The sequence below is a fragment of the Harpia harpyja genome, chromosome 3, assembly GCF_026419915.1.
Source record: "Harpia harpyja isolate bHarHar1 chromosome 3, bHarHar1 primary haplotype, whole genome shotgun sequence".
NCBI lineage: Eukaryota > Metazoa > Chordata > Aves > Accipitriformes > Accipitridae > Harpia > Harpia harpyja.
The window spans coordinates 75,156,948-75,181,156 of NC_068942.1; the positions used below are offsets into that span (position 1 = coordinate 75,156,948).

Consider the following 24,209-nt stretch of genomic DNA (forward strand, 5'->3'; position numbering starts at 1 on the left):
TCACCTCCCAATCCTCTTTTAGATAACTTTTAACAGCCTGAGCTCTTAAAACCTCCCAGTGTAATGCATTTTCTCCAGCCATCAGAACATTTTGCTTCACTCTTTTGCTCTTATTTTCCAACGTGCTTCTTAAAAACTGAAAAACAGAACTGTATGCACTACCCTCTGGATGGCATTGTTGAGGCCAAACATGAGAAGTAAAATCAACATTTTTTTATTCCTTTGTTTATACATTGATTAATCCTCTTCTGCCATAGCACCATATAGGACAGGCCTTATCTGATTGCTTACTTATTCTGACCCTTAAATCCTTCTCAAAGTTATTACCTTTCCAGGATGTAGTCTTCTATTCTCCAGTTACAGCCTCCACACTCGGTTCTTAAGATAGACAGCTTTATATTTGGCTGGATTAAAATTCACTAAGTTTGAATGGGATGCTTCTACAAACCGTTCTGATCAGTGCCCCCTCCTCATCATTATTTAGGACTCCATTAAACCTGGAGATTAATTTTTGTAGCAGCAGGTTTAAATCCGCTTCCAAATCATTGCTAAAAATGTCATAGAACACAGGACCTACTATTGGAACCTATTCAGACACCATCTCTTTCAACTAAGTTTTCCTACAGACTTTCTATTCTTGAGATCTGGCAGCAAATTCCATTTGCATGGTTTATTGGCACTGCATGCACCCAATGTTCATATCATGCAGCACTAAGTCTGAGTCAAGTATGTTCTCAAAACAGTATTAACAGCTACTTTTACTAAAACACTGTGTAGACTTGTATTATGTTCCTTCTGTTCAAGTTTTTATATTTGAATTCCACATCAGATTTTCTATTTTGGTTAGGATAGCTATTAAGCTAACTAGTCATTTGGGTCATATTGCTCACCCTTTTCAGAAATGGCACAAAGCAGCACATTTATCACTTGTTTCACCTCCTAATTTTAAGGCAAGATACAAATACACTGGAGTATTGGCAAGCCATAGATCAGCATCAGTTGGATAGGCAGAAGCATCAGAGAACACCGGTGACCAAAGCTCGCACTTCTCATGGCATTTCCAGGATGGAAACTGGAGCAACCGTTGACTTTCAAAGTACCTGATCTCAAGTTTTCTGGTCCTGCTGAACTTTATGTGCATACCCACCAAGGAGGAGGTGTGGAACCTCCTCCCGACTACGGAGAGACAAGGTAAGGCACGACCCCCTCCCTCACGCCCAGCAGAAACCTCCCTGAGCAGCTCTCCGCTCCACATCCCTGCAGGTACCCCACCGCCTCCACCGCTTAACCGGCCTGACCGCTGGGGCTAGGACCGCTCACAGTCTCTGCTTGAAATCAGCTTTCCCTGCCATGTTTACACCACCAGATTTAGGCTCCTGGGGTCGATGCGGGCAGAGGAGGGAGGGCAGGGGCAGCCGGGCGCAGGCCTCGGGGGTGCTGATGCCAGACGCGGTGGCTGAGGTGAGGGCGGCAGCAGGTCACCCTAAGTCAGAAGGAAGGGTAACTAGCTCGCCGGGGGCCGGTGCTGCCGGTGACCGGGCTGCAGCCGGCGAGAAGGAACGGACGCGCCGCCGGTGCGGCTGGGGGGCCCGAGGGCCGCCGTCCCCCCCTCGCCCTCCGCCCGCGGCCGCCTCCGCACCTCACGCTCGAGGCCGAGGCACGCCGCCCGCTGCCTCGCGCAAGGCCAAGCCCTGATTGGCTTCCCCTGCCACTGGGGGCGGGATCGGGAGAGAGCCGCGGCCAATCCGCTCCGCGGTGATGTTTCCCGGGTGGGAGGGGGGGTGTCCCCGCCCGTGCGAGCGGGGCTTGTGCGCAGGCGCGCCGAGACGGTGACGGTCAGGGGCGGCGGCGGACGGGCGGGCGCGCGTGTGAGGGAGAGAGAGGGAACGAGCGGGCGAGCACCGGGCGGAGCGGAGCGGAGCGGAGCGGGGAGCCGAGCCGAGGGCGGCGGCGGCCGCGGCCCCGGCCCCAGCCGGGGGGAGCCGTGCGGTGTCCGTCGCTCCGCGTCGCCTCGCCCTCGAGCGGGTTTCTCCTCAGGGAGCGGTTCCCCGGAGAGCCCCCGTCCCTTCCGCTGCCCCTGAGGCGAAGCCCCCCTCAGCTCCCCGCCCGCCCGGCCAGCGCCTCGCCACCGTCAGCCCGCCTCCCCCGCACCCCCGCGGGCGGCCTCATCCTCCCGCCATGGCTTTCTGCCGGCGCCTGGCCCGGCTGGCCGCCCACCTGCAGGACCCGCAGAAAGTGGCCGCCTTCCAGCGGCTCTGCGGAGTGGAGGGGCCTTCGGGCTGGGCCGAGGCGGAGCAGCGGGCCGGGGGCCGGGGGCCGGTGGTGAACGGCGGCCCCCCGGCCGCGGAGCGGGCGGGAGGACAGGGGCATCCCGCCGGGAACGGAACGGTTCCCGGCGGGGCGGCCCCCCCGCAGCGGTGGAGGAGGAGGCCGCGCCGCAACTCCCTCACGGAGGAGGACGGCAGCCAGGAGTTCTCCACCCGCAGCCGCTTCCTCTACTATCTCTTCAGCCTGGGCACGGAGCTGGGCAACGAGCTCTTCTACATCCTCTTCTTCCCCTTCTGCATCTGGAACTTGGACGCCTGGCTGGGGCGGAGGCTTATCATCATCTGGGTGTGGGTGATGTACCTGGGGCAGTGCACCAAGGATGTCATCCGCTGGCCGCGGCCTGCCTCCCCGCCCGTGGTGAAGCTGGAAGTCTTCTACAACTCCGAGTACAGCATGCCCTCCACCCACGCCATGTCGGGCACCGCCATCCCCCTGGCGCTCCTGCTGCTCAGCTACGGCCGCTGGCAGGTAATGCTCACCTCCTCGTCCTTCTCCGCGTGTTTTCCAGCCCCGGGGTATAAGGGTGTGACGGGCTTGATTTCTTCTGGGAGGGGAGGTGGCTGAGTTTGGGAAAATGTGAAATTCGTGCCTTTTTTTCCTTGCCCGCCTCTCCCTTTTTTAAAAAATTTTTTCTACGATCCAAGCGAGCGCTCAGGTAACAAGAACTGTTCTAATGATTCTGTCTTCTGAATGGAAGTTCTGCTGACTTTGTGAATGGTTAGCTCAGTATGCATTAAAAGTCCACGTTAACAGTCTGTATTTTGCTCTCGTGAGGTTTTTGCAACTTTTTTCTTATAGGGCGAGTCCTTTGCATAGAGTTTGGACAGGCATCTGATACTTTTTCGGGCGTTTGGTTTTACTGAGTGAGAGTTTGGTGGAGAGCCAGGAGCTAAAGGGCTTTTTGCTGATCCTTCTTTGCTTTGAGTCACTTTGTAGCTTGAGGCAGTCTGTAGCTTTAGCCTTTTCTTTAACGCCGTCTTTTAGTTTCATTACCCGTAAACTGGAAATGATTATTTTTGTTTTGAGGAGTACATGTGCTTTTAGATGGTTTTACAACTATTAATGTGCTAATAATTAGCAGGAACTGATAATCTCTGATCTTTTCAACACCTTCATTCAGCAAAATCTTAAGATCTGCCTATTGCACTCTGGGTCAATATATTAAGTTAAAGTAACGCTGTTGATCATCTGGTTTACGCAAGCTGTGGCATGTGCTCTGGCGCTTGCTGTTAGCAGTATGGGCGAAGAACTCCGAAGAAAGTACAATGCGCATTCAGCTCTCTAAATCTCTGCACCAGCTTCAGTAGTAAATGAGGGAGAAGGCTTTTCCCAGGCAACAAGTGTTCAGTGTAGGGTTTTGAGGGCTGTGTGTGATGTTTAAGAAGTTAGGCAGTAAGTCTACTCTTAAGTTGTTAATGTTTACAAATTCTTATTATACGACCTGCCTATTTTAAGTCAGATGTATGTCATCTTGGTGGAGAGAACTCTCTTTTTAAGCTTTATGCATGGGCTGAACTCGTCTTCCCAGTTACTGTTAACAATCGCCAGTTGTCTGCTGTCACAGTGTGACGCTTTGTGGCTCTACCTCAGCATATAGAATGGGTGCCTGAAAGGAAGGAGATAGTTGAAGGTTAGAGGTTGTATTTGACCTCTCTTTAACCAAAGTTTATATATCTACTTCTGCAAGGTGATGCAGCATGCCCAAAAGAAAGCTATTAGGGATTCGTGTTCTTTGCTAGGAAAATGTGAAGTATCACTCTGCTAGAGTTGTGCAGGCATCAGATAATGCCATGTGTTGTGGGTGTTTGAAATAAATATTTGGAGTTCTGTCACTGAGTTGCTTAAAGTTTGTTGGTTTTTTTTGTTTTTAAATGACTGACTAAAATCTGAATATTTGATTATTACTTGTTAGATGCATAGGGCTGATGTCAGTTGGAAGAATGAACTGGATGTCTATTTCTTTGCATGTGGGAAACCTCATTTAGTAGTATCAGTTGATTAGCTTTGCACAGACTGATGTCATGTGTACAAAGGAGAACCTGGCTTCGTTGCTTTTATAGAACCAGCAAACTGACAATGTGTGAAACGGTATTTTTGCCAGTGAACCAAGTTTGTTCTTCAGTTTGCCAACCCTGCAACTACGGTCTGTGAAATACTGTGCTAATTGACTAAACATATTCATAATGAATGCATATTAAGAAATCATAAACATTCAGCCTTGTTGTTATTAATTTAGAACCATGCTTAAGAAATGAGGAAGCAAAGTGTTTGAGTCTTAATTCTAATTCCTTTTTCCTGTGAAATGGATATGAATAACAGACCTCTCTGAAATCAACTTCTACCATTTCAAAATGTTCAGTTAAGACAAAAAAAAACCCCTTCCGATTGATTCGCCTCTTAAGAGAGTTAAGCTTTCATCTAATGCTTCTGCTGTTCTCTGTATTTTACTTGCGTTGAAAGGGAGTAGAATCTATATGGTAACGTTGTCATGCTTTTCTGGAAATAGGTGAGGTTAAAAAAGACTGACCTCAGAACTTCTTGGAAAGCTATTAATGATAAAGGAGCTTGTCATAACTCTGATTTTATTAAATTATACATATTTACCAGTAGATACAGATGGTTAGATTTAAACTTGTGGGCAAACGGTAGGGTACAGTCTTTCTATATATTCAGTATAAGCAAGCATTACACAAACCCTGATCATGATGAGTCCACATCTTAGGACTGTTTGTTCAGAAAAATCATAGTGGAGCAAGACTGAGTGTGAATTTAAGCAGATACAGCTATAACTCTCTGCAGGGACTTTTATTCTGGAATACAGGTAACTTTGAGTTAGTCACTTTGAAGTTTATAATAAACCAAAGAAAGCCACTCTTGCTCTAAAAGAGGTTACTCCAGTGAGAAGGGAATCACTTTCCTGTATAGTTTACTTGGAGTTTGCTTTCATTGGGCTATGACTTCCTAGTATTGTGTAACAGTTCTTTTCTATCAAAGACAATCTCTGAGTCTTTCCCTTGACCAGCATGGAGAACAGAGCAAATCTGCTCTTATTTTTCTATGTATGGCCCAAATTATCCATGTAAAAACAGATTTTTTTTTTTTATTCCAGTAGGTTTTCTTTTAACCTGTTGAATTAAGTTTGTGCTTTCCTAGTTTTCAATGCCTATCAGTAATACTATTACAATTATTTTCCTTTCATGTAGTATTCAAAAACATTTTTGACTATACACAGTAAACCAAAAATATTTGCTTATAAATTCAATTGTTCAAGTAAAATATTTTCAGAGATGATGTATTTTAAAGATGGTTGTGACAGATTTTCACAATTAGAGACTTTGGACACAGGGAGTATTCAATGCAACCAGCTTTCAGACAGAAACAATTTATATGTTAAAATAATTTTCATAATAGCTAACTGTTCTGTCCATTGTGGAATATAACTTTTCAATTTCGCCTTGTATTATGAGAGCTTGCCTGAAACTTTCGATTCCACTTACGTAATCTTGATATATTTATTTAATATTGTTAAATCTCAACAGGGAAAACCACTTTTTGATTTGTTCAAAAACACTTTGAACAGTGTTTCAAAGACACTTCAGGAACCTTGAAATACAAAGCTCATGCCAAAGACTCATGAGAATTTAGGAGTGTTATAGATGTTGGGGTTTTTTTTTCTGTCTTTGAAGCTCTGATACCCTGAAAGAGGAGGACAAACATTTAAAAGACAGTGAGATTATAGATCTTAATATGATGTAGGAAAATATACCTTTATCACATGGGGAAAACCTGCTTTCTTTGAAATATTGACAGTTTGAGCCAGTCTGGCTTGTATCGTGTCCTGAACGAGGAGGAAGAGATGGTGTGAACTGCTAATTATCTACAAAATCTCCAAAAGCCTAAGGCTGAGGCTACAGGAAAAAGTCTTCTTTATATTTTATTCGATTACTTTGAACTGCTGATTTCAAATAGATATCAACACATTTTATTAGAAATGGTGCTTGAATTAGGGTGGTACCTGAATGTATTATAACCCTGCTGTTTTATTTTGATGGGGGGGGGGGGGGGGGGAAATCAGTCAGGGAGACAGAAAATATGCTTTTCTCCCAGAGTTCCTGCAGGATGCAGCCTAGCTCTAGCAGTAGTTGTCTGTATTAGGAAGTGATGGGTTTGCACTCCTTCCTGAGCTCTGCATTAATGATCTGAGTCCGGAACTGCTGACTCTCACTGTAGGCCATTGAACAAACTTCGTTAAGTTGATATTCAGCAGGAGCCCAGAGCCTTGATTGATGAGTAGCTGGCCTCTAACTACATTAACCAAATTTATGAATGTTTGAAAGGGCTTATCTTCTGAAGCAGTTTAGATCACTAAGTACGACAGCGTTGTCCTCACTCTGTACTTGTCTGCCAATGTTTTATATGCAAATCCTATAATCAGTGACTGTCTTTCCAACTCACTGATGATAATGGTGACCTTAATAAGCACTACTGCTAAACCTGCAGTAGAATGCATCTATTCTGTAATGGTTTCTTTGACTGACATACCTAAAAGTATTTTTCAGTTTTAATTTATTTAGTGCTTTACTGACTTTCCATAGTACCAATTGTGTAAGAATGTCATATGGTACTGTGTCAAACACCCTTCCAGAAATCTTTCATCCGCATCGTTACTTTCATCAACCAAAGCTGATGAATCTAATCAAATGAGATGGGTTTGACAGGATCTTTATTGGGATTTCAGAGAGATCTGCATCATTCTGTGATTCTGATTGACCACTGCTAAATACCACTTCTAGAATCATCTGCCTGTTCGTTCATTTCAAAAAGCTAACTTCTCTCAGATCCCCACTGGGAATGGGGAATAATTGGTTATCAGGGTTGGATGAATAGCCCAGTCGTGACACTGCTATAGTAAGAATTTTACAGAAAGTGGGCAAATCCTAGTTTTAAGTGACTGTCCTTGTTGAAAGGCTTGCATTATCAGTAAGATTGATGTAATGATAAAACTGGAAGCTACACATAGGAGGCTCTTGCATACAAAGTCTGTGTGTAAGAGCAAGTACGGACTCCTTTCAGAAAGAGATGCCTTATCTCTCAGAGAAGCCAAGATGGATTTTGGCTGAAATACTAAAATGTTGTGAAGAAACTTAGGCAAAGAGATGTGTGCTTGTCTAATTGGTATTCTTACATGTGTTTCTTAAAATAAAGAATCAAACAAAAACTCTTCTGACATGAGAAGCATAGCTGAAGGGGTGATTTAAAAACCCAGAATTGCCCACACAGTGAAGAGCTCTTGAGAAAGAGAGGTGGGAGTTTGAAGGGCCAGCACTGGCCTTGTCTTGTGTATTTGAGTTGTAAGGTCTTCTTTTGTGGGCTATATTAATGCCTGTAGTTTACTTGTAAAGGAAGCTGGAAAAAGGAAATGTTTGATTCAGGTGCTCTTAAAAGTTTGAAAACAACGTAGCCAGTTCTTACAAATCTCATTGGGGAATCTCTGCCAGAGGTATGCAGCAGCCTGTCCCATTAAACTGTGTTGATTGGCATTAAATGTATTTTTTTCAGTTTTGCATCGGCAAATCTTTAATTAATGTAAAGGATCTTGGGGGAAATATGTAAAAACAAATGCTTTAAGGTTAGATGCAGAGTTTTTGATGAAGAAAGGATTCAAAGGAAATACTTTCCTTCTCAAGCAACTTTTTTTTTCTTAGTGGATTGTATACATGTAAAGCATTCCTTGTACCTTCAAATAGGGTGTGTTATTAAACCTGAGAAAACTTCAGTTTGCAGAAAACCTATTTTTTTAGGTGTTGGGGACATAAGCAGAGCAAGCTGTAGGTGATTCTTCCTGGGGGTGTTCAGGGAGGGATTTTTTTTTTTTTGTAATGACTGCAAGGAAAAGAAGTAACAGGCTCCAATTCCTATTGTAACACCTTAATTTCTTTTCAGATTATGTGTAGCAGAAAATTAAACCTTTTAACTCCCTGCAGGGCTGGCATTGGAAGCTTTATCTTGGAATTTAAAGGGGTTCTTTTAGTGCCATGTAGCACTCTCAAATTTTTATGCTTTTTGATTTTAAGGTTGGTCAGTGGAAGAAGGAGGGAAGTAATTGATAAATGTAGCTTAACCAGTGTTATTTACCACTTGGCCTCTTTTGAAAATGCAGGTATTTGTCTGTTTATTTTTCCTAAAATGACTCATAAGTGGTCTTTCCTTTTTAACCATCCTCTTCTCCCTTTTCTTCTGCTCCCTCCACAAAATCATTTATATGCTGTGCTTTTTGTACTCCTCTGGCCAGCCAGGGTCTCAGAGTCATTCCTGTAAACATTGATTATAGCTTTTCATGTGACTATTGCTAATACATAGCCCAAATAGCTTATTAAAAGCATGATGCTGCAACTGCTGCTTGGATTCTTTCAGTGAGCTCTGGCCCTAAACAATTATCTCAAATTCAAGTTGAACTTCTGAATAATCATATGATTAAAAAAGATCATTAAGTAATACTGTAGAATGCTGAAAATATGAGAAAATTAGTTTGGAACCCTCTGTGGATGCTGGAAACTTCTCCAGTGTAGAATGTGCTTTAAAAAAAGTAAATAAATGAGCATCTAGAGTGTGTTTTAAGAGTGTTCCATTATGAAAGAAGGAATTTTCTGACCTAGGTCAAAGCTTTTAGGACAGATTGTTTCCTTATGAGCATTTTTAAACAATGGTTATGTTATTAAGACTCTTGGCAAAAGGTCAGATTAAGGGGAGGGAGGAGGATAGGCGCTTAAGGGAAATGTTTTCTATGTCATCCAGTCAGAAGCTTGCAAGCCCATTTTGGAGGATGTAATTGAATAAAATGAGAATTTCTTATTAAAAACATAGGGCATACAATTCTCAAAGACTTACTGGGAGTAGTTTCACTGCTATTTTCCAAATATGACCAATTTAATTCAATTTCTTTGATTAAAACCAGATTCTGGATATGGGAACAAAATTGAGGCCTGAGAAAAGATGAGTAGTCTACTCAATCAGCTTTATTCCTAGCTTTTTCTTAATATGTGAATTTAGGAAATCAATTAGCCTTTTTTTATCCTTGAGTTTTTGTTTTTTAAATGACATGCTTGGTGATCTGTCCCTTAGTCATATACATCAAGACTGGGACACTTTTCTTAATAGGTATGGTGCCTTCAAAGAAGGCATCTTTTCAAACATTCAAAAGCCAAAATGTCAACAAAGGTATCTTTTTAATCTATATGTTGCATTTGTGTCTATCTCCAATCTTTGCCTTGCTGTCAATTCCATCTGCCTCCACTTCATCTTCTAGTATTGCATTTGTACTACATGCTTATGCATTTATCAAAGCTTTATTCTGGCCTTTGGAAAAATATTTGTGTAAGCTGGATATTGGTGATTTGATCTAAAATGGAATGTGGGCTACTTTTGTCAAGGAGAAAACCAGCAGATTAATGTTGGTTTTGAGTCAACATGTGATTTTGAAGTTCAGATTGAGTACTATGCAAGTGTCTATTTTTGTGTAAGGTTAAGATTTTTTTAATTTAGAAAAAAGAAAGCAGTATGCAGTTCAATAAATACTCCTCATACTCAAAATTGTTGAGGTGGCATGGTAGCTATGGAAGCATAATGAGTTTTTGAGGATATACATAAGGTGGTCTTGAGGGCATGGAGGCAGACTTTGGAGATGTTTGTTTCTAAAATGGGCTGTTCCTGATATCTGTTTCAAAGTGACTCTAAGTATGGTTAGGAATGAAGATATGTCAATTCTGTTATCAGAAAGAACAAGCTGAGAGAATGAAACCTGGTTTTTATATCTACCTCTGCCAGCTGTGATCTCTGACAACCTTTCAGACCGTCATCTGAAAGGAGATATGATGCCAGTCTGCCTTCTGATGCCTAAATGAGTAAGAATAGCAATGAATTGGGGAAGAGGGTAGAAGTGAACTTGTGATCTTTTGTCCTTTGTGCCTCTGTAGGTCTGATTTGGCATGTGAGGAACGGTGGGACAAAAATTGCTGGAATTCAGCAGTCTTGCTTTAATATCTTTAAGTAGAAGCTGTCAGCATGTCTATATACAACTATGTAGAAAAGATCTAAAAGTTTATAACTCAAAGGTAATAGATAATTGTTAATTTTCAAATTTGTGAATGCAGTGTTTTCCAAAATGAGAGACTCGAGCAAACCTCAAAAAAATGAGTGCTTACAGCTTTCTTCCATGAACACTTGAGATTAGTTTATATTAACTTTTCACATTAATTTTTCATAAAACATGCCAATTTTGAGTAGAAAACATAGTAAAAGCTGTTTGGGTTTTTTGTTTTTTTTCTTTGAAGATTCATTTGTGATTGGGAGAGAAGCTTTGTGAAATCCACTATTTATTTTAAAACAGGGCTGATAAAATATGTTAATAGTCTTAAAGCACTATACTAATACAAGGTATTTGGTATTTGGGAGGATTTTGTATGCCTAGGCAGTGGGAGGTTACGGATACTTATAACCACAGTATAACCAATGTATATATGCGAAATACATACAGGCAGTTATTTTCTAGATGAAGCAATGTTTAGAAAATACTTGCTAGTACCTCAGTGTTGCATTATTTTCAGGCAGTAATTTGGAAGTAAATTTATGGCATCAGCTTTTTTTTTTTTTTTTTAAGAATAAAGGTGATGTCTCCTGTAGGTGTTATGACTTGGCATGCTGCTGAGCAGTCTTCTTGCTGAGCTACGAGGTGTGTGGGAGTGTTAATATTCTCCTTTAGTCACCTTGTACACCTATCCCTACATGTGAGGACAAAATATGTAGTTACTTTATCACCTCAAGGCAGATTTTAAGCAGGTGGTACCAGTTCAGTGTTCTAGGAATTCTTGAACCCAGTGGCTGCTTTTAAAAGTTATGAGTGAAAACAGGCCAAGGAGGGGGCAGGGTATTGTGCTTTATTTGTATTGAAGTAAGGGCATTCTTTGGCTTGATTTTTGCTAGTGTCTAAGGCGGTCAGTGAACTATGGAGCCCCAAAGGGTACATACAGCTTTATGATGCTCCATTGGTGGGTACTGGGGTGCTTGGAAGAAAATCGGATTGGTTATGTGGGCAATGCAGGGAGGTATGGATACAACATACCATAACAGGGCAGATGAAGGTTAAAACCTTCTTTAGGTCAAATTTTATTCCTGTACCTTAGACACAAAGATGTCTTTACGTGTGAAACTTCCTTATCAGTCAGTAAAATAACTATCAGTTTAGATAAACTGACGGTTGTCCGAGTGTGCTGGTTGCATAAAGGTGGGAGCATAGAGGAGAATGCTTAGTGCAGGAACTAATCACAAAAATTGTGGAATATTATTTCAATCTTCTGGGTTTTTTATAGTGGACTGGATATAGTACAGCTATGTATACTGTAGTGAATAAGTTCTCTCGGGTGTGGAAAGAAACTGGGTTTAGGACTTCTGTGATTATTATTATTATCATGCGTTAAAAATACCATAAATCAGCATGTGCCTAATACTGCAGACACATTTGTGGACAGGTTATGCTAAAGCTATTTCAGCAAGAATAATTTGTCTGGGTTTAAGTTAAAAATTCTTCATTACTTAAGAATATATGAATCAGGGTTAAATGTACAATTGACTTTTTATTGGGGACACAATAGGGAAGTGTTTAGGCTCTTGGATACAGATGCCTTGCTACAGAGAAACTAAGCTAGCCAGTGTTTTCAGATGTTTTAGTGGGTATCTATTCTCAATACTATTAAAAACAGAATTAGAGTGAGATATGACAGAGCCAAATATTATTTCCAAAATCTTCTTCAAAGTTGGAGTTTGTGACACAGTTTCTTTCTTCCCCAAACACCCCTCTCTTGAGAGTTCCTAACTAAGAGCAAGCATTTCTTTTCATTTCCAGAATTTATCCTATTCTCCCTGCTATTTACAACGGCCTGCCCAGGACTCTTAAGACTCCTTGCATATACCTTTTCCTTCGTACTCCTTGTTCTTAGGACCTTGCTGTTTAGCTGCTTTAACATCATCTCTCCCACAATCCCAACTTTTACCCACAGTATCATTAGCTGCTACAGCCTGCTGAGCTTAGCACTTCATTGGTCTTCCTGCTAAAGCTCCAGCTTCTGTTTCTGTTGGGTATATCAGAAATGCAGGAAAAGTCTTAATTTATTAAAAGAAAAGCCTTACCCTTGATTGGAGCCTGAAAGCACAAAAGATGTGTGCTAGGAAACAAGAATGGACATACGGTATCAAGTGATGGGCAAAAAGTTTCAAACTGTTTGACAGTGTGTGAACACATGCAAGCTCACTCTACCACCAAGTAATTGTGATGCTATTAAATTTTCTGGTTGAGAGGTTTGCATTGCTTCTGGAGGTAGTAAATCTTCCCTTGCTAGTCTCTGACAAACAAGAAGTTGTCTTCCCAGGCTTTCATCTTGTGGAGCATGTAAAGAAGTGCTAGAAGCTCCTCTTCACTTCAGAGAATATAGGGTAGGGTATACCTGTCCCTGTATATACAGCATTTTGGCTTTGGTAGTCCTCTGTGGGGGAGAGTGGAGCAGCACCATCCAGGGAAGTTGTGTGGCTTGAGTGTATTCCTGGTGCAGGCAGCATTACTTTTACCCTGATATCAGTGGAAATGATGGTAGAGGCATAATGGGGATGAGTGATGGGGCTACACTTGCAATATATTCTCTTGGCACAGGATACAAGGATTACTTTTGTGGCTGCTATAACAATGTCAGCACCTGATAACTCTGCAATCACCTCTTGAGTACGACCTAGTTACTGGTGTATTGCCCATTATTAGCATAATTCTGCAAGGCAGGAAACTGAATTTGTTCCTTCATGATTTCAGTTAGAAATAAGTCATTAAATACATAATTTTGTTTAGGTACAATTTGTAGATGAATGTAGCAGAAACAAAGACAGATGTTGCTACAGGAATTAGAGTTTAAACTAGATGTAACACCATTGTGAGCTGGGCATTTGAAATTGATTTTAACGTGAAATCTGTTTATGTGAAATGTAAGCTTCCCAATCTTCTGCAAATTTGAAAAAATTTTTTTAGGTTGGTCATGCTAACATGGTCCTGGAGCTGAGAATTCAGAGTGTTGGAATAATGCAGAAGACTGATAATCTTCTCTCAAGGCTTTCATTGAAAGACTGGTTTAGAAGCTTGTCAGTCTTTTAAGTGGCCTTCACATAGGACATACAACTTTCTCTAATAAGATTAAAGATACTTTCTCTAATCTGTTGGGTATTCTACCCTTCAGGTTATCCATAAAAGGAGCAAGGCAAAGGGCAAGAAAACTGCCTAGAATTCTTAGTTTTTATTCTGAGATTCAAGTACATCTAGACTGCCTGTTTATATTGAAAATGTTTATCATTGCTTTCATGTAGGAAGTGAAGCAGTTTTGGAAACATGCCATTTTGTCTCATGACTGCTTCTTTTATAGAACTAATAATTACTTTTAATACTGAAAAAAGGAAGCTGTGTCCTGTCTTGTACAATATTTTGCAATATGGTAATGGGGAAAGTATTTCTTACTGTGCTGTAAGATGTGAATTAGCATACTTTTATCCAAAACCTAAGAAAGTTAAAATACTAATTTTCTACACATGCTGATATGTGCTTATTAAAACAAAGTATTTTGTTTGTTCCTGTTAAACAGTCCTTATTAATAAAAAAAAAATCTATCAGAAGATGGAAATACTTTTTTCCAATTATTTGATGTTTTTTATTTAATAAATGTGGATTTTAAGAGGAAATTTGTGGGTTTCTAGAGAACAAAAAAGATTACTGTTCTAGGAGTTTCATACTGATGCTCAGATTGAGTCAAGGATTGCAGAAACTATAAAACAGTGTGTAAGGAATTGAATTTATTTGTAAATTATTATGAGTTTTCCCTTTTCAGGAGAAAGGTGAAGCTACTAGATTCTGTCTGGATTAATTGTTAAAAATACTAGTATACTACATAGCTGCTTTACCCAGTGTAAAACTGTTCCACAGTTTATAACACAAGGCTTGTCTCTGCCCATATTGCCAATTTAGGATATCATAACATGGCAAGACTAACTGCTACGAAGATCTGTTAACTTCTTACTGCTTTGTCTGAAAAGATATGACCAACGTCCTGAAATTCATATATCCTGAATGCAAAGGAAGAGGACAAGGAAAAAGTTGAAAAAGTTTGACTTAATGTTTTGACTTTATGGAAAGTGGACTTATTTGAGGCGGTCTAATTGGCTTGGGTAGGCTAGGGCAAGGAAAAGGGTGAGCATAAGTTGCATTAATTGGAGTTAATTGTAGAATTCTTATAGATGGAATTTTTTAGTATTTTTTTTTTTCCAAATTCTAATACAATCTTTCAATTTTTTCCCTACCAGTATCCCCTTATGTTTGGACTGATCCTTGCATTCTGCTGGTGTGCTTTGGTTTGCTGTAGTCGAATTTATATGGGAATGCATTCAATTCTGGTAAGAAAATAATCCTAGTAAAATTTTATTTTAATGTTGTTCTGATTACATAAACTTCCATCACACTTAAGTTTTTACAGTGCAGTAATTGTATACAGCTTTTTTTTTTTAGAATGTCCTACCGTATAGGAACAGAATACTTACATTTCTCCAGCAGAGAAATTGATGAGATAGCTAAAAGTGGATGTCAAATTTATATTAATCTATACTTTTCTTTCATAAACCCAATCCACAGTTGAAACTTAGCTGATGTTTACTAGCAGTTTAGTGCAGAAATTGACTGTACTAAAGTGTAGACTAAGTTTTCCTCTACAGAGTAGAAAGAATTTTGCAGGATGAGAGAGTGGCTGTTAATGTCCACTCAAAGCATGAGCATTTCAGAGTGCCATGCTAAATGCTGGGGTTTCACTTGCCAAAGTTTCTGAAGAACCAAATAACAAAGTTGTCATCTTTGAAAAACAGACTTATTTGTTAAAAAGGATTAAAAAAAAAATCAAACTGAAATACAAATGCATGCAATGTAAAAATGGGAAGACAAGAAAACTACAAAATGGTAATCAGAATGGAAGACCACTAGTAAGTATGGCTAAAGAGGTTTTTGAGGATCACTTGCTAGAAGGAGAAAAGCTAAGACAGAAAACAGTAAGCCTGGTAGTGAGTCGTGAAGCTGGTAGATGGTCACAGTGTAAAAGGAGCATGTGAAAATAAGGCAGCTCAGAAAAACTGCATGACGTATTTGCATTAGTGATTAGGAAGCTTCCCAAATCAGAACCACTTGTGTGTAAGACAATGGGATGAACTGATATTTCAGCTGACAGTGTCAGCTGACAGATGATGTCTTAGAACAAAGTCATGCAACAAATAGTGATGTATCATATAGACTAGGTTATTCAGCAGTTTCATACCTGAATCTTCTATAGTGTTTGAGTGAATACAATTAACCATGTGTTGCCTGTAATATAAATCAACCATGGTGCCTAAGTTTGGAGGGGGTGGGGGTAGGGTGGCAAATATGGCAGAAAGTTGTTGTGGTTGCTTCTGAAATGAGCAAGTCTGACTGTCATATCAGTCAATTGTATTAGAGCTTTTATCAAGCATTCAGTTAGTGGAAGTGAATAAAAATGATTCATTGAAGATGGCGCAATAAAAATACTGCTGACAAAAGTCCCACCTCCTGGCTCACATGGAAGAGTTGATAAGCATGTGAATGAAGGTGATCCGGTTTCTAGTGCTTGGATTTCTAAAAAGCTATTGACAAATTCCTTCTTAACAACTTAAGGTGACAGAAGTTGCAGATAATTCTGTGCAACTGTGATTCATCAACAGTAACTGAAATTTAATGCTAAATTACAAAATAGAGTAACCTTTTAATTAAGAAAAGACATTTTTAAAACAATAATAAAACTGAAAATCAAGTATGAAGCCACAGAAGTTCCCTCTTCCTTTAATAGTTAGAAACAGTTCTCCATTCGTGCAGTATTGTTAATTCTGAAGCTGGAGTGGAAAGTCTAAGCTGCTCTAATGCTTAGCTGCAGTGGTCCTCAACTGCCTTACCAGCTGTTGCTGCCAGTGTGCCTGGGTGTTGGCACCCAGGCACTTAGATCCAGTGTTGAGTGTTGGCAGAACTTGTTTAGCTGGGCTAGCTTTGTGCTGACTGTAGGCTGGAATGCCCCAGTCCTGGACAAGGACCTTTGTAGCCAGCAGACAGGTAGATCTGCAACTTCGTTTGATCATGGATCATTTGATTATGTCTTCATTCATGATAATGATCATTCAGGATCTGATCATAATGCAGATGTCCTGTTAATAGGTGATGAAATGCAATTCCTTACCTTATCTTTAGCATAAAAAAGATTTAATCTTGTACAGTAAATGAGAAAAGATGGGAATCCACAAGTTGCTTTTAGCAACAGAGCAACGAGGCTTGTCTCCATGCTCATGTAACTAAAATTATTTTTTTAAATAGTTCTTGCAATGAAACCATATCTTTCTCTCCAACAGGATGTTATTGCTGGATTTCTTTATGCTATTCTCATCTTGGTTGTCTTCCATCCAGTTGTGGACCTGATTGATAACTTCAACTTAACTTACAAATATGCACCCTTAATTATCATCAGTCTCCATTTAGCCCTGGGCATCTTCTCTTTTACTCTAGACACCTGGAGCACATCGCGGGGAGACACAGCTCAGATACTGGGCTGTGGTGCTGGAGTAGCCTGTGGTTCTCACGTTAACTACATAATGGGTCTAAAGCTAGATCCTCTTCCCGATATGTTACCTTTGTCTCTTTCCTCTCTCACTGTGACTGTGTTTGGAAAAGCCATATTGAGGTTGTTGATTGGAGTAATAGTTCTGTTGTTAACAAAAGTGGCGATGAAAAAAGCCACTATTCCATTGGCATGTAAAATATTTCGCATACCACATGACAATGTACGGAAAGCAAGACAACGCATGGAAGTTGAGCTTCCCTATCGCTATATTACGTATGGAATGGTTGGGTTCTCCCTCATGTTTATAGTTCCTTGCCTGTTCCATTTTATTGGTCTTTCTTGATGCAGTTTTATCACTTTAAATAGGGAGAACAGAGCAAGTTGGTTTTTGAAGAGGTGCACTAGTTTGCTAAGGGAAGGCCAGTGAGCTTGGCTTTAGCAGGGTTTTCACTTTAACAGCAATACATAACAGGCAAAGCATTTAAAGAACTTTGCACATCTTTGGGTATGATATGGGGCCAGAAGTCAAATATCAGTCCAGGAGAAGTGCTGAACTCTATAAATGCTATGTCTAGACTTATTGCTGTAACAAAGTATCTGTGTGTGTGTGATGCAATGAATGTATCTGGAATGTCTGTCATACTGTACCTGTATACATTGACATTTTAACAGGTATGTCTGACAGCTAATTAGAAAGCTCCATTCATGATCTGTTTGCCATTTCATAGTAATTTATTCAAGTTGTTGGACCATAGACTGCTAAATTTGCTTTCCTCTATTCTTTCCTGAAGTCCTGCTTCAAGATGTTTCAGCTAATAGGCATTTCTAACGGACCAAACTTGTAATGAGGTTGAATTTTTCTAAAAACCAAACGGAAGCCTTTTTGTCTAGCCCCCTCTACAAAGTAAAATGTCTGGATTGGCATTAGTAGATATCACTAGCGTATATATGATTCAGGTACTGTATTTTATGGTTTAATAACTGTGCCTTTCTGTTGCTAAATTAAGAAATGCCATATATACTGTGATGTAAAAATGCCTAATTTTATTTAAAATCCTACATAATTAGGCAGATATTTTTAAACGTTAGATTGTCCATGTTGCAGGCATGGTTCAAGTTAACTGGAGTATTCAGTTTAGCCTGATCAAAATTGCATAAATGAAATGACCCAATAATTGTGTCCTTAAGCTCAAGATATTGTAAATGGACAATAATCCCTTTTGTAAGTATTTTTAATGTGTATTGTAAGTTACTGGAGAGGATATATTTTTCTGGAGATTGTTTGTACAGTGGACAGATATTCAAAATTAATTATCTAAACATATAAACAATAAAGCCACCCCATTCTGCAAAGAAATGGGCCTCACTTCTTATTCCAAACTAATTTAGAAGGACCATTGTTTTTAGATATTTGCTTAGAAAATATAATCCTTATTCTAGAAAAAGTATATGTATTTTTATGCATTAACATACAATATTTAAAGGTGATAATCACTTCTACCCAATTTGGATAGCTGTAAGACAATATAGTGATCAAATTAAATTTTTAATCATTCTGATAGGCAGATTGTGAGCAGTCAAGACAGTATGGTCAATGCATAAACGGTTCGTGCATATCTAAATTTTACTGAATTATTATGCACTTTTCAGCTTTTCATGATCCTTTTTCCAGTGATGAGTAGAATATGACCCTTCAACTGTAATTTCGTGTGCCTCTCTTGTGTTTCATCTTGTCTATGTTGATGTGTTGCCTAATTTGTTCTTTCCATGTCAGGAACTGTTATATTGCAGCAAGAGCTGTCTTATAGCCTGGCCAGACATGAATTGCTTAATTTTGTATTGTACATTTTTTCACAAAAAACATAATTTGGTTGGGAACTATAGTGATTAGATAGGATACAAAGCTTACATTTTTTTGTAAACAATATTTGGAGTTGGAAGGTTTTTTTGTATTGGTGCTCCTATCTCCAAACTGTTAATATGTGAATTAACAAAATTAACTTTGTATCTCTTTCCTCAGAGCAGTCAAGGTTATGGTACCCTGGCATTAGATGATGTGAAAAGCTGACTTTTCTGATGCATTTCTTCAGTGCATTGAGAATGCACGGCTATGAATGTATTCAAACTGATGTATTCAGAACTGATAGTGTGTTAAACAACTTACATAGTTGAAAAGACTTTACCTAGTAGAAAGTGGTTAGCTTGTTTCAGTGCATATTTCTGGATTTGATTTTTTTTTTATCTGTTACTCTTTTGCAGTTTAATGCTGAATGTGCAGTAAAAGGTAAATTGGTTTCTAAGGTTTTGAGGGAAGGATTTCCACTGGGTTGGCTTTACACACTAAGATAGTCGATAAATAAACAGCTGGGGGGAATGTACACAAAATGCCTTACACTTAAAGCCCTGAGCAAGTGGTGTAGTTCCAATTACATTAAATTAGTCTGAGGACTGGTGAAAATAATAGGATAACTTTCTCTGAAATTAAGGGCATATTCTCCTTAAATATCCTAGCTTTACAGTTTATAGCAAAAAATGTTTAAATTCTAGCACAGAAGAGACAAGTGAGCAAAACTGATTTTTTTTTTTTTAAGGTACATATTTGACTTCTAGGAACTTCAAGTTTATAGCATAAGAGTGTTCTTAAAGCTGTCTTTTCTAGCTGTGCTTGCTCTGTTGTACTACTAATGGAAAATAAAATCTACTGTGTAAGATGGAGAATGAGTGGGAAAAAAACCATATGCAGGTAGGGCTTTCAACAGGCTAAGGAAAATTGCACTGTAGCTTATTCTACTGTTACTCATAAATAGATATTTTATATTTTTATACATTACATTGGGTAACTTCAAAATGTCATGTTCCATGTACCACATAGTCTAGTACCCAGGAAATGTATATCAGAATGTTTATACAGCACCTTTACAACCCTGTCTCTAAGACTGCAACTACTTTACTGAAGTTTACATGAAAAAAGTTTTACTATTCTATTTTCATGTTTTATAGGGGGCTAGGCTCAAGAGGGCAGTTTAGCACAAAATATCAGGCAATATGAATACTGTTACAGAATAAAGAATCACAGAAATGCAAAAATAAAAAAAAACTTAATTATTAGTATCTTAGGATATTTTTGTTTAATAATAAGCTAAGATTCCTTCAAATCAGGCATAACAAAACAGCAGGTAAAACTGGAGCACTTTGTTTGCCCTAAGCTATTCCTAGAGTTGAACATGAAAAATGTTTCTAGTATAAGCATCAGCTGGTACCAAATTATTTATAAATAAATTTAACATAGCTTTAAAAGGTAGTTAACATGTCTTTTCAGAAAGACCATACACTTGAAACCTTTCATGAAGTGGCGCGAAAATGTATTCATATGTCACTGCTAGTGAACTTCCTCAGTTCCAGGTTGTATAGTCCTAGAGAGAGATATAATACTACTTTATAGAAGCAGATATTAATACACATTTATTACAAAAAGCTACAAGTTAAATTTATCTTATTTGATTACTGTATGAAATAAAACCTGAAACTAACAGTCATGTAGAGTGTGATTTGGCACAAAATTGTGTTTTCCAAGAGGCTGAAGAGACTCAAATTAGTCTTAGACTGCCTTAAACACAGGAGCAGGAATTTTTTCTGACCTGGGCCTCAATCAGAACTAACATATGCATTGCGTATTGGGTAAGTTTTAGAATCTGTTATTTTGAAAATGGTTTCATGTTTATAAAAAAGCTATTACTTTTGCTACCCATACCATGAACTGGTGTTGAAGGATCTTTCTCCTGTGTGATCACCTATGAAGCTCTTCAGCCTGTCATCACATTTGCCTTACCACTTACCTTGCAAATTGGGGGGAGGGGGGGGAGGTGGAGAAGCTATTTTAAGGTAAATTGGCAAACCAAAGGGAGTTGTATTTTGCTTATTTACCTGGAATTTTTTTTTAAGCTTATGTATAGCTTTTCTCCTGAAAAAAAAAAAAAACAACAGATGCATTTCTTTTAAAATGGCATCTCTAAATGTGATGTGTGGCGCTTTTTTTTTTTTTTTTTAACCAGAACAGTGTTAAATTGTCTGGGTTTTAAAAGCTATTATGTTTTCCTTTGCTACTATTTTTTTATTCCTGCTTTTGTTATTTTATACTCAATTTCTTGCTTATTTCCCAGGGAGTGTCCTGAACTTGTTGTAAGCAATTGCTACTTATGTGAAGATTGTAATTTTGAACTTGTAAATACTTAAGGGCTGTTAGTGGCTGTTAGCTGCTCAAATACATACAAACAAACCTTGCATGCTGTAAGTAAATACATCTGTTGTGCTAAAAGTTGTTTCTATTTCAGTATTTGCTTTCTCAATACAAAATTGAGATTTTTCACACACAATACGTAAGATATTTAATAATTCAATGGTATGAAGGGGCATGGCTGTCTAACTCCTCTTTACTGGGAGTCGTGCACCTAGTTCCTTCCATGTTACATTGAGAATGAACCCTGAAGGTCACGTCCATGCTCTGACACGCATTCAGGCATCAGTGTGTGTGAAGTGACTTACCTTCTAAGGTGTAAATGTAATGTCCTTGCTTTTGAGGTCTGAGAGATTGTTCTTTTTAAAATCATACTTAGCCCAGTTTTTACAAGACTTTTAAAGGGCTTAACTTGGAAGCTGTTTCTTAGTATGTGGAACTGGCTGTACATTTGCAACACTTAATTGATGCTTTCCCCTCTGTATGATAATTGTGCTGAATGATGAGATCCCAGAATAAGGTCAGTAGATAAAATGATGACAGGAGAATTGATTTCTTGGAGTATTGTGACACAGCTTACTGTAACTGATTCTTGGGTGGTTTTTTGGTCTAATGTAGAATGGTTTTAGGTTATACAATTTATTTCTGTACTCTATAAATAACTTTGAAGAAACTTTGACTTTTTGTGGGAGGAAGTCTCATTGAATGATGTCATGCCAGAACTTTATTCTAGTGGAAAGCTTAACTGGCCTTTTTGTCTCAGAAAAAATATATAAGCCTATTTTAAAATTTACTGTAAATACCATATTTGTCAAATTGATAGATTAGTTCAGTCACTAATGTTGTTTTTCTTCCTATAATACTTCTTGAAACAAAGGCAAACAAAGCTTAATTTGGAAACAAAATGTGATGCTGTGTGGCAGAGAGGATATAGCTCTTCAGGTGTTCTCTAAAGAGCAAGTATCACATGCTGGAGTTGAAGCAAATCTAACTATGCATTAGAAAAATTTCTTTGCGCTCCATTCTGCACCAGAAATAATTTGCATGTTGCTACGAGTCCATTTAACAAAACAAAGCAAAGCATATGTGCTTGCAGTATATAATTAGTAACTGTTCCTGTAGGATCAAAGAATAGAGGGTACATAGGAGAATACTACCTTAAAGATATTGACCAGTAAATGTAAATAAAAAGTCCTATCAAGTTGGAGAATTTTATTAGTCACTAAACTTCGACTAAATTAGTCACTAAGTTTTTCCCACAACTTTATTTTTGTTAGAAAGCATAATGAAAGACAAGGGTGATATTCCTGAAACTGAAATTAGATCTTACTTTAAACATGGAGAACTGTCTTATCATAACTGAAAAAGATCAATTCAGGAGCTAGTAACCTGAAACATAAGAGCAAAGTCTTAGGGGGATTTTGTATAAAACTTAATGCACTTAAAAATGATGCCAAAATTTGGCCTATACTTGATTTATATGAAATCTGTAGTACAATATACATATAGATATAATATATTGCTTCTTGGAGTTTAATTTTTTATGTATAGATTTTTTTCTTGTTACTGCATTCCCTGATAAAAGCAAGTGTTCATAAAATATAAAACAGCTTTCTCTGTATAAGGTAAGGCTGTATGATAGTAGTATTTTGGGAAATAATGTAGTTGTAACCCACAGTCTCTCAACCTCTTGGAGAACTTTATTTAAAAAAAAAAACAAAAAAACCTTTCAAATGCAAGCCTTGAGTTAGTTGAGGATCGTATAATGGTTGCTGTATAATAGTGTACAACTGATGTTTTAAAAATTAATACATCGGAACTTTTTGTTATATTATTGTCAATGATTTTTTTGTACTCATGGTACACTTTCTGCAGTTGTCAACTAATATTTAAACTCATATTGACTGGTAACTGAAGTGTCTAACTTCATCTGCAATGAGTGGGTAATAAACTACTATTGGATTCAAATGTGTTCTGTTGTTTTTATTCCTTCCAGTGCTAAAGGATGTGTGGTAGGACACATACTGCAAGCATAAAACACTGATCACAAGAAAACTTACATTCATATTATCATATAGCAATAATTGTTAGAACAATATTGTCTTTATGGTGTGGGCTTTAGATGCAAAAGTTTAGGAAAAAGAATTAGGAAATAGTGAAATGGGTTTTTTTCATTTTCCACTGCCTTAAAATCTGGACTGTTTAGTTTCATATGGTAAGTAATAAAACAAGCTCTTGATCAAACTATAGAAAGATTTAAGGTGTGTGTATCTTCAGCTTTTGTCACGTGTTGCACACTGATAAATGAACGTGGAAGCGTGTTCTTACCCTAACTGACAAGAAATTTGTTTTCTAGGAAAGTGCCTGTTGTGGGGAAGAATAAATAGCTTCACAGATTATGGAACTATTGAAGCTTGGGTTTCCAGTGGATGTCTGATGACTGCTTTGACTTGCGCTGCAGGTTTAATTTAAAGAGATAGCTCAGTACTTATTTGAAATCAGAACCTTCATAGAAAACAACCACATGAGTTTGTATCCTGTTGGGTCACCTTCCAGTAACTTCTTATCTCCCAAATCTGCTTTGAAAATTGCCCAGCTGTGGGTAGTTTTTTCCCAGACTATTGAATATCTACAGATTTTCATGGAATGCATATAGGCAGTGTATTTTCATCAGCTTTGCTTCCTTAGTAAACCAGACTAATTGCAGAATACTATTAATTTAAAATGCTGTGAATTTTGTTTTACGATGGTCTCAAGATGCTTTAACTGCTATGTAATACACAACCATGAGAAAGTATTAGTTCATTTGTATATTTGTATTAACTAAGTAGCCTTAAGTTACCCGAAGTGCAGCAAAAAAATATTAGTCAGCATAACTCTTGCTTCCTCCCTTCCTGCAGTTGTACAATGCCCAGCAAGGAAGTTTGAGCAGTTAAGTAATGTATCTGAACAGTACTGCAGAA

General features: G+C 38.6%; 1 protein-coding gene across 1 annotated transcript; it reads left to right on the forward strand.

Annotated features, from left to right (window-relative positions):
* Positions 1-1,884: 1,884 nt before the first annotated feature.
* SGPP1 (sphingosine-1-phosphate phosphatase 1) lies at positions 1,885-23,214 on the forward strand. The gene is made up of 3 exons (XM_052783438.1): positions 1,885-2,796; positions 14,713-14,802; positions 16,804-23,214. Exons 1-3 carry the CDS (start codon positions 2,179-2,181, stop codon positions 17,353-17,355), a joined length of 1,260 nt encoding a protein of 419 aa, XP_052639398.1. The 5' UTR covers positions 1,885-2,178; the 3' UTR covers positions 17,356-23,214.
* Positions 23,215-24,209: the final 995 nt, after the last annotated feature.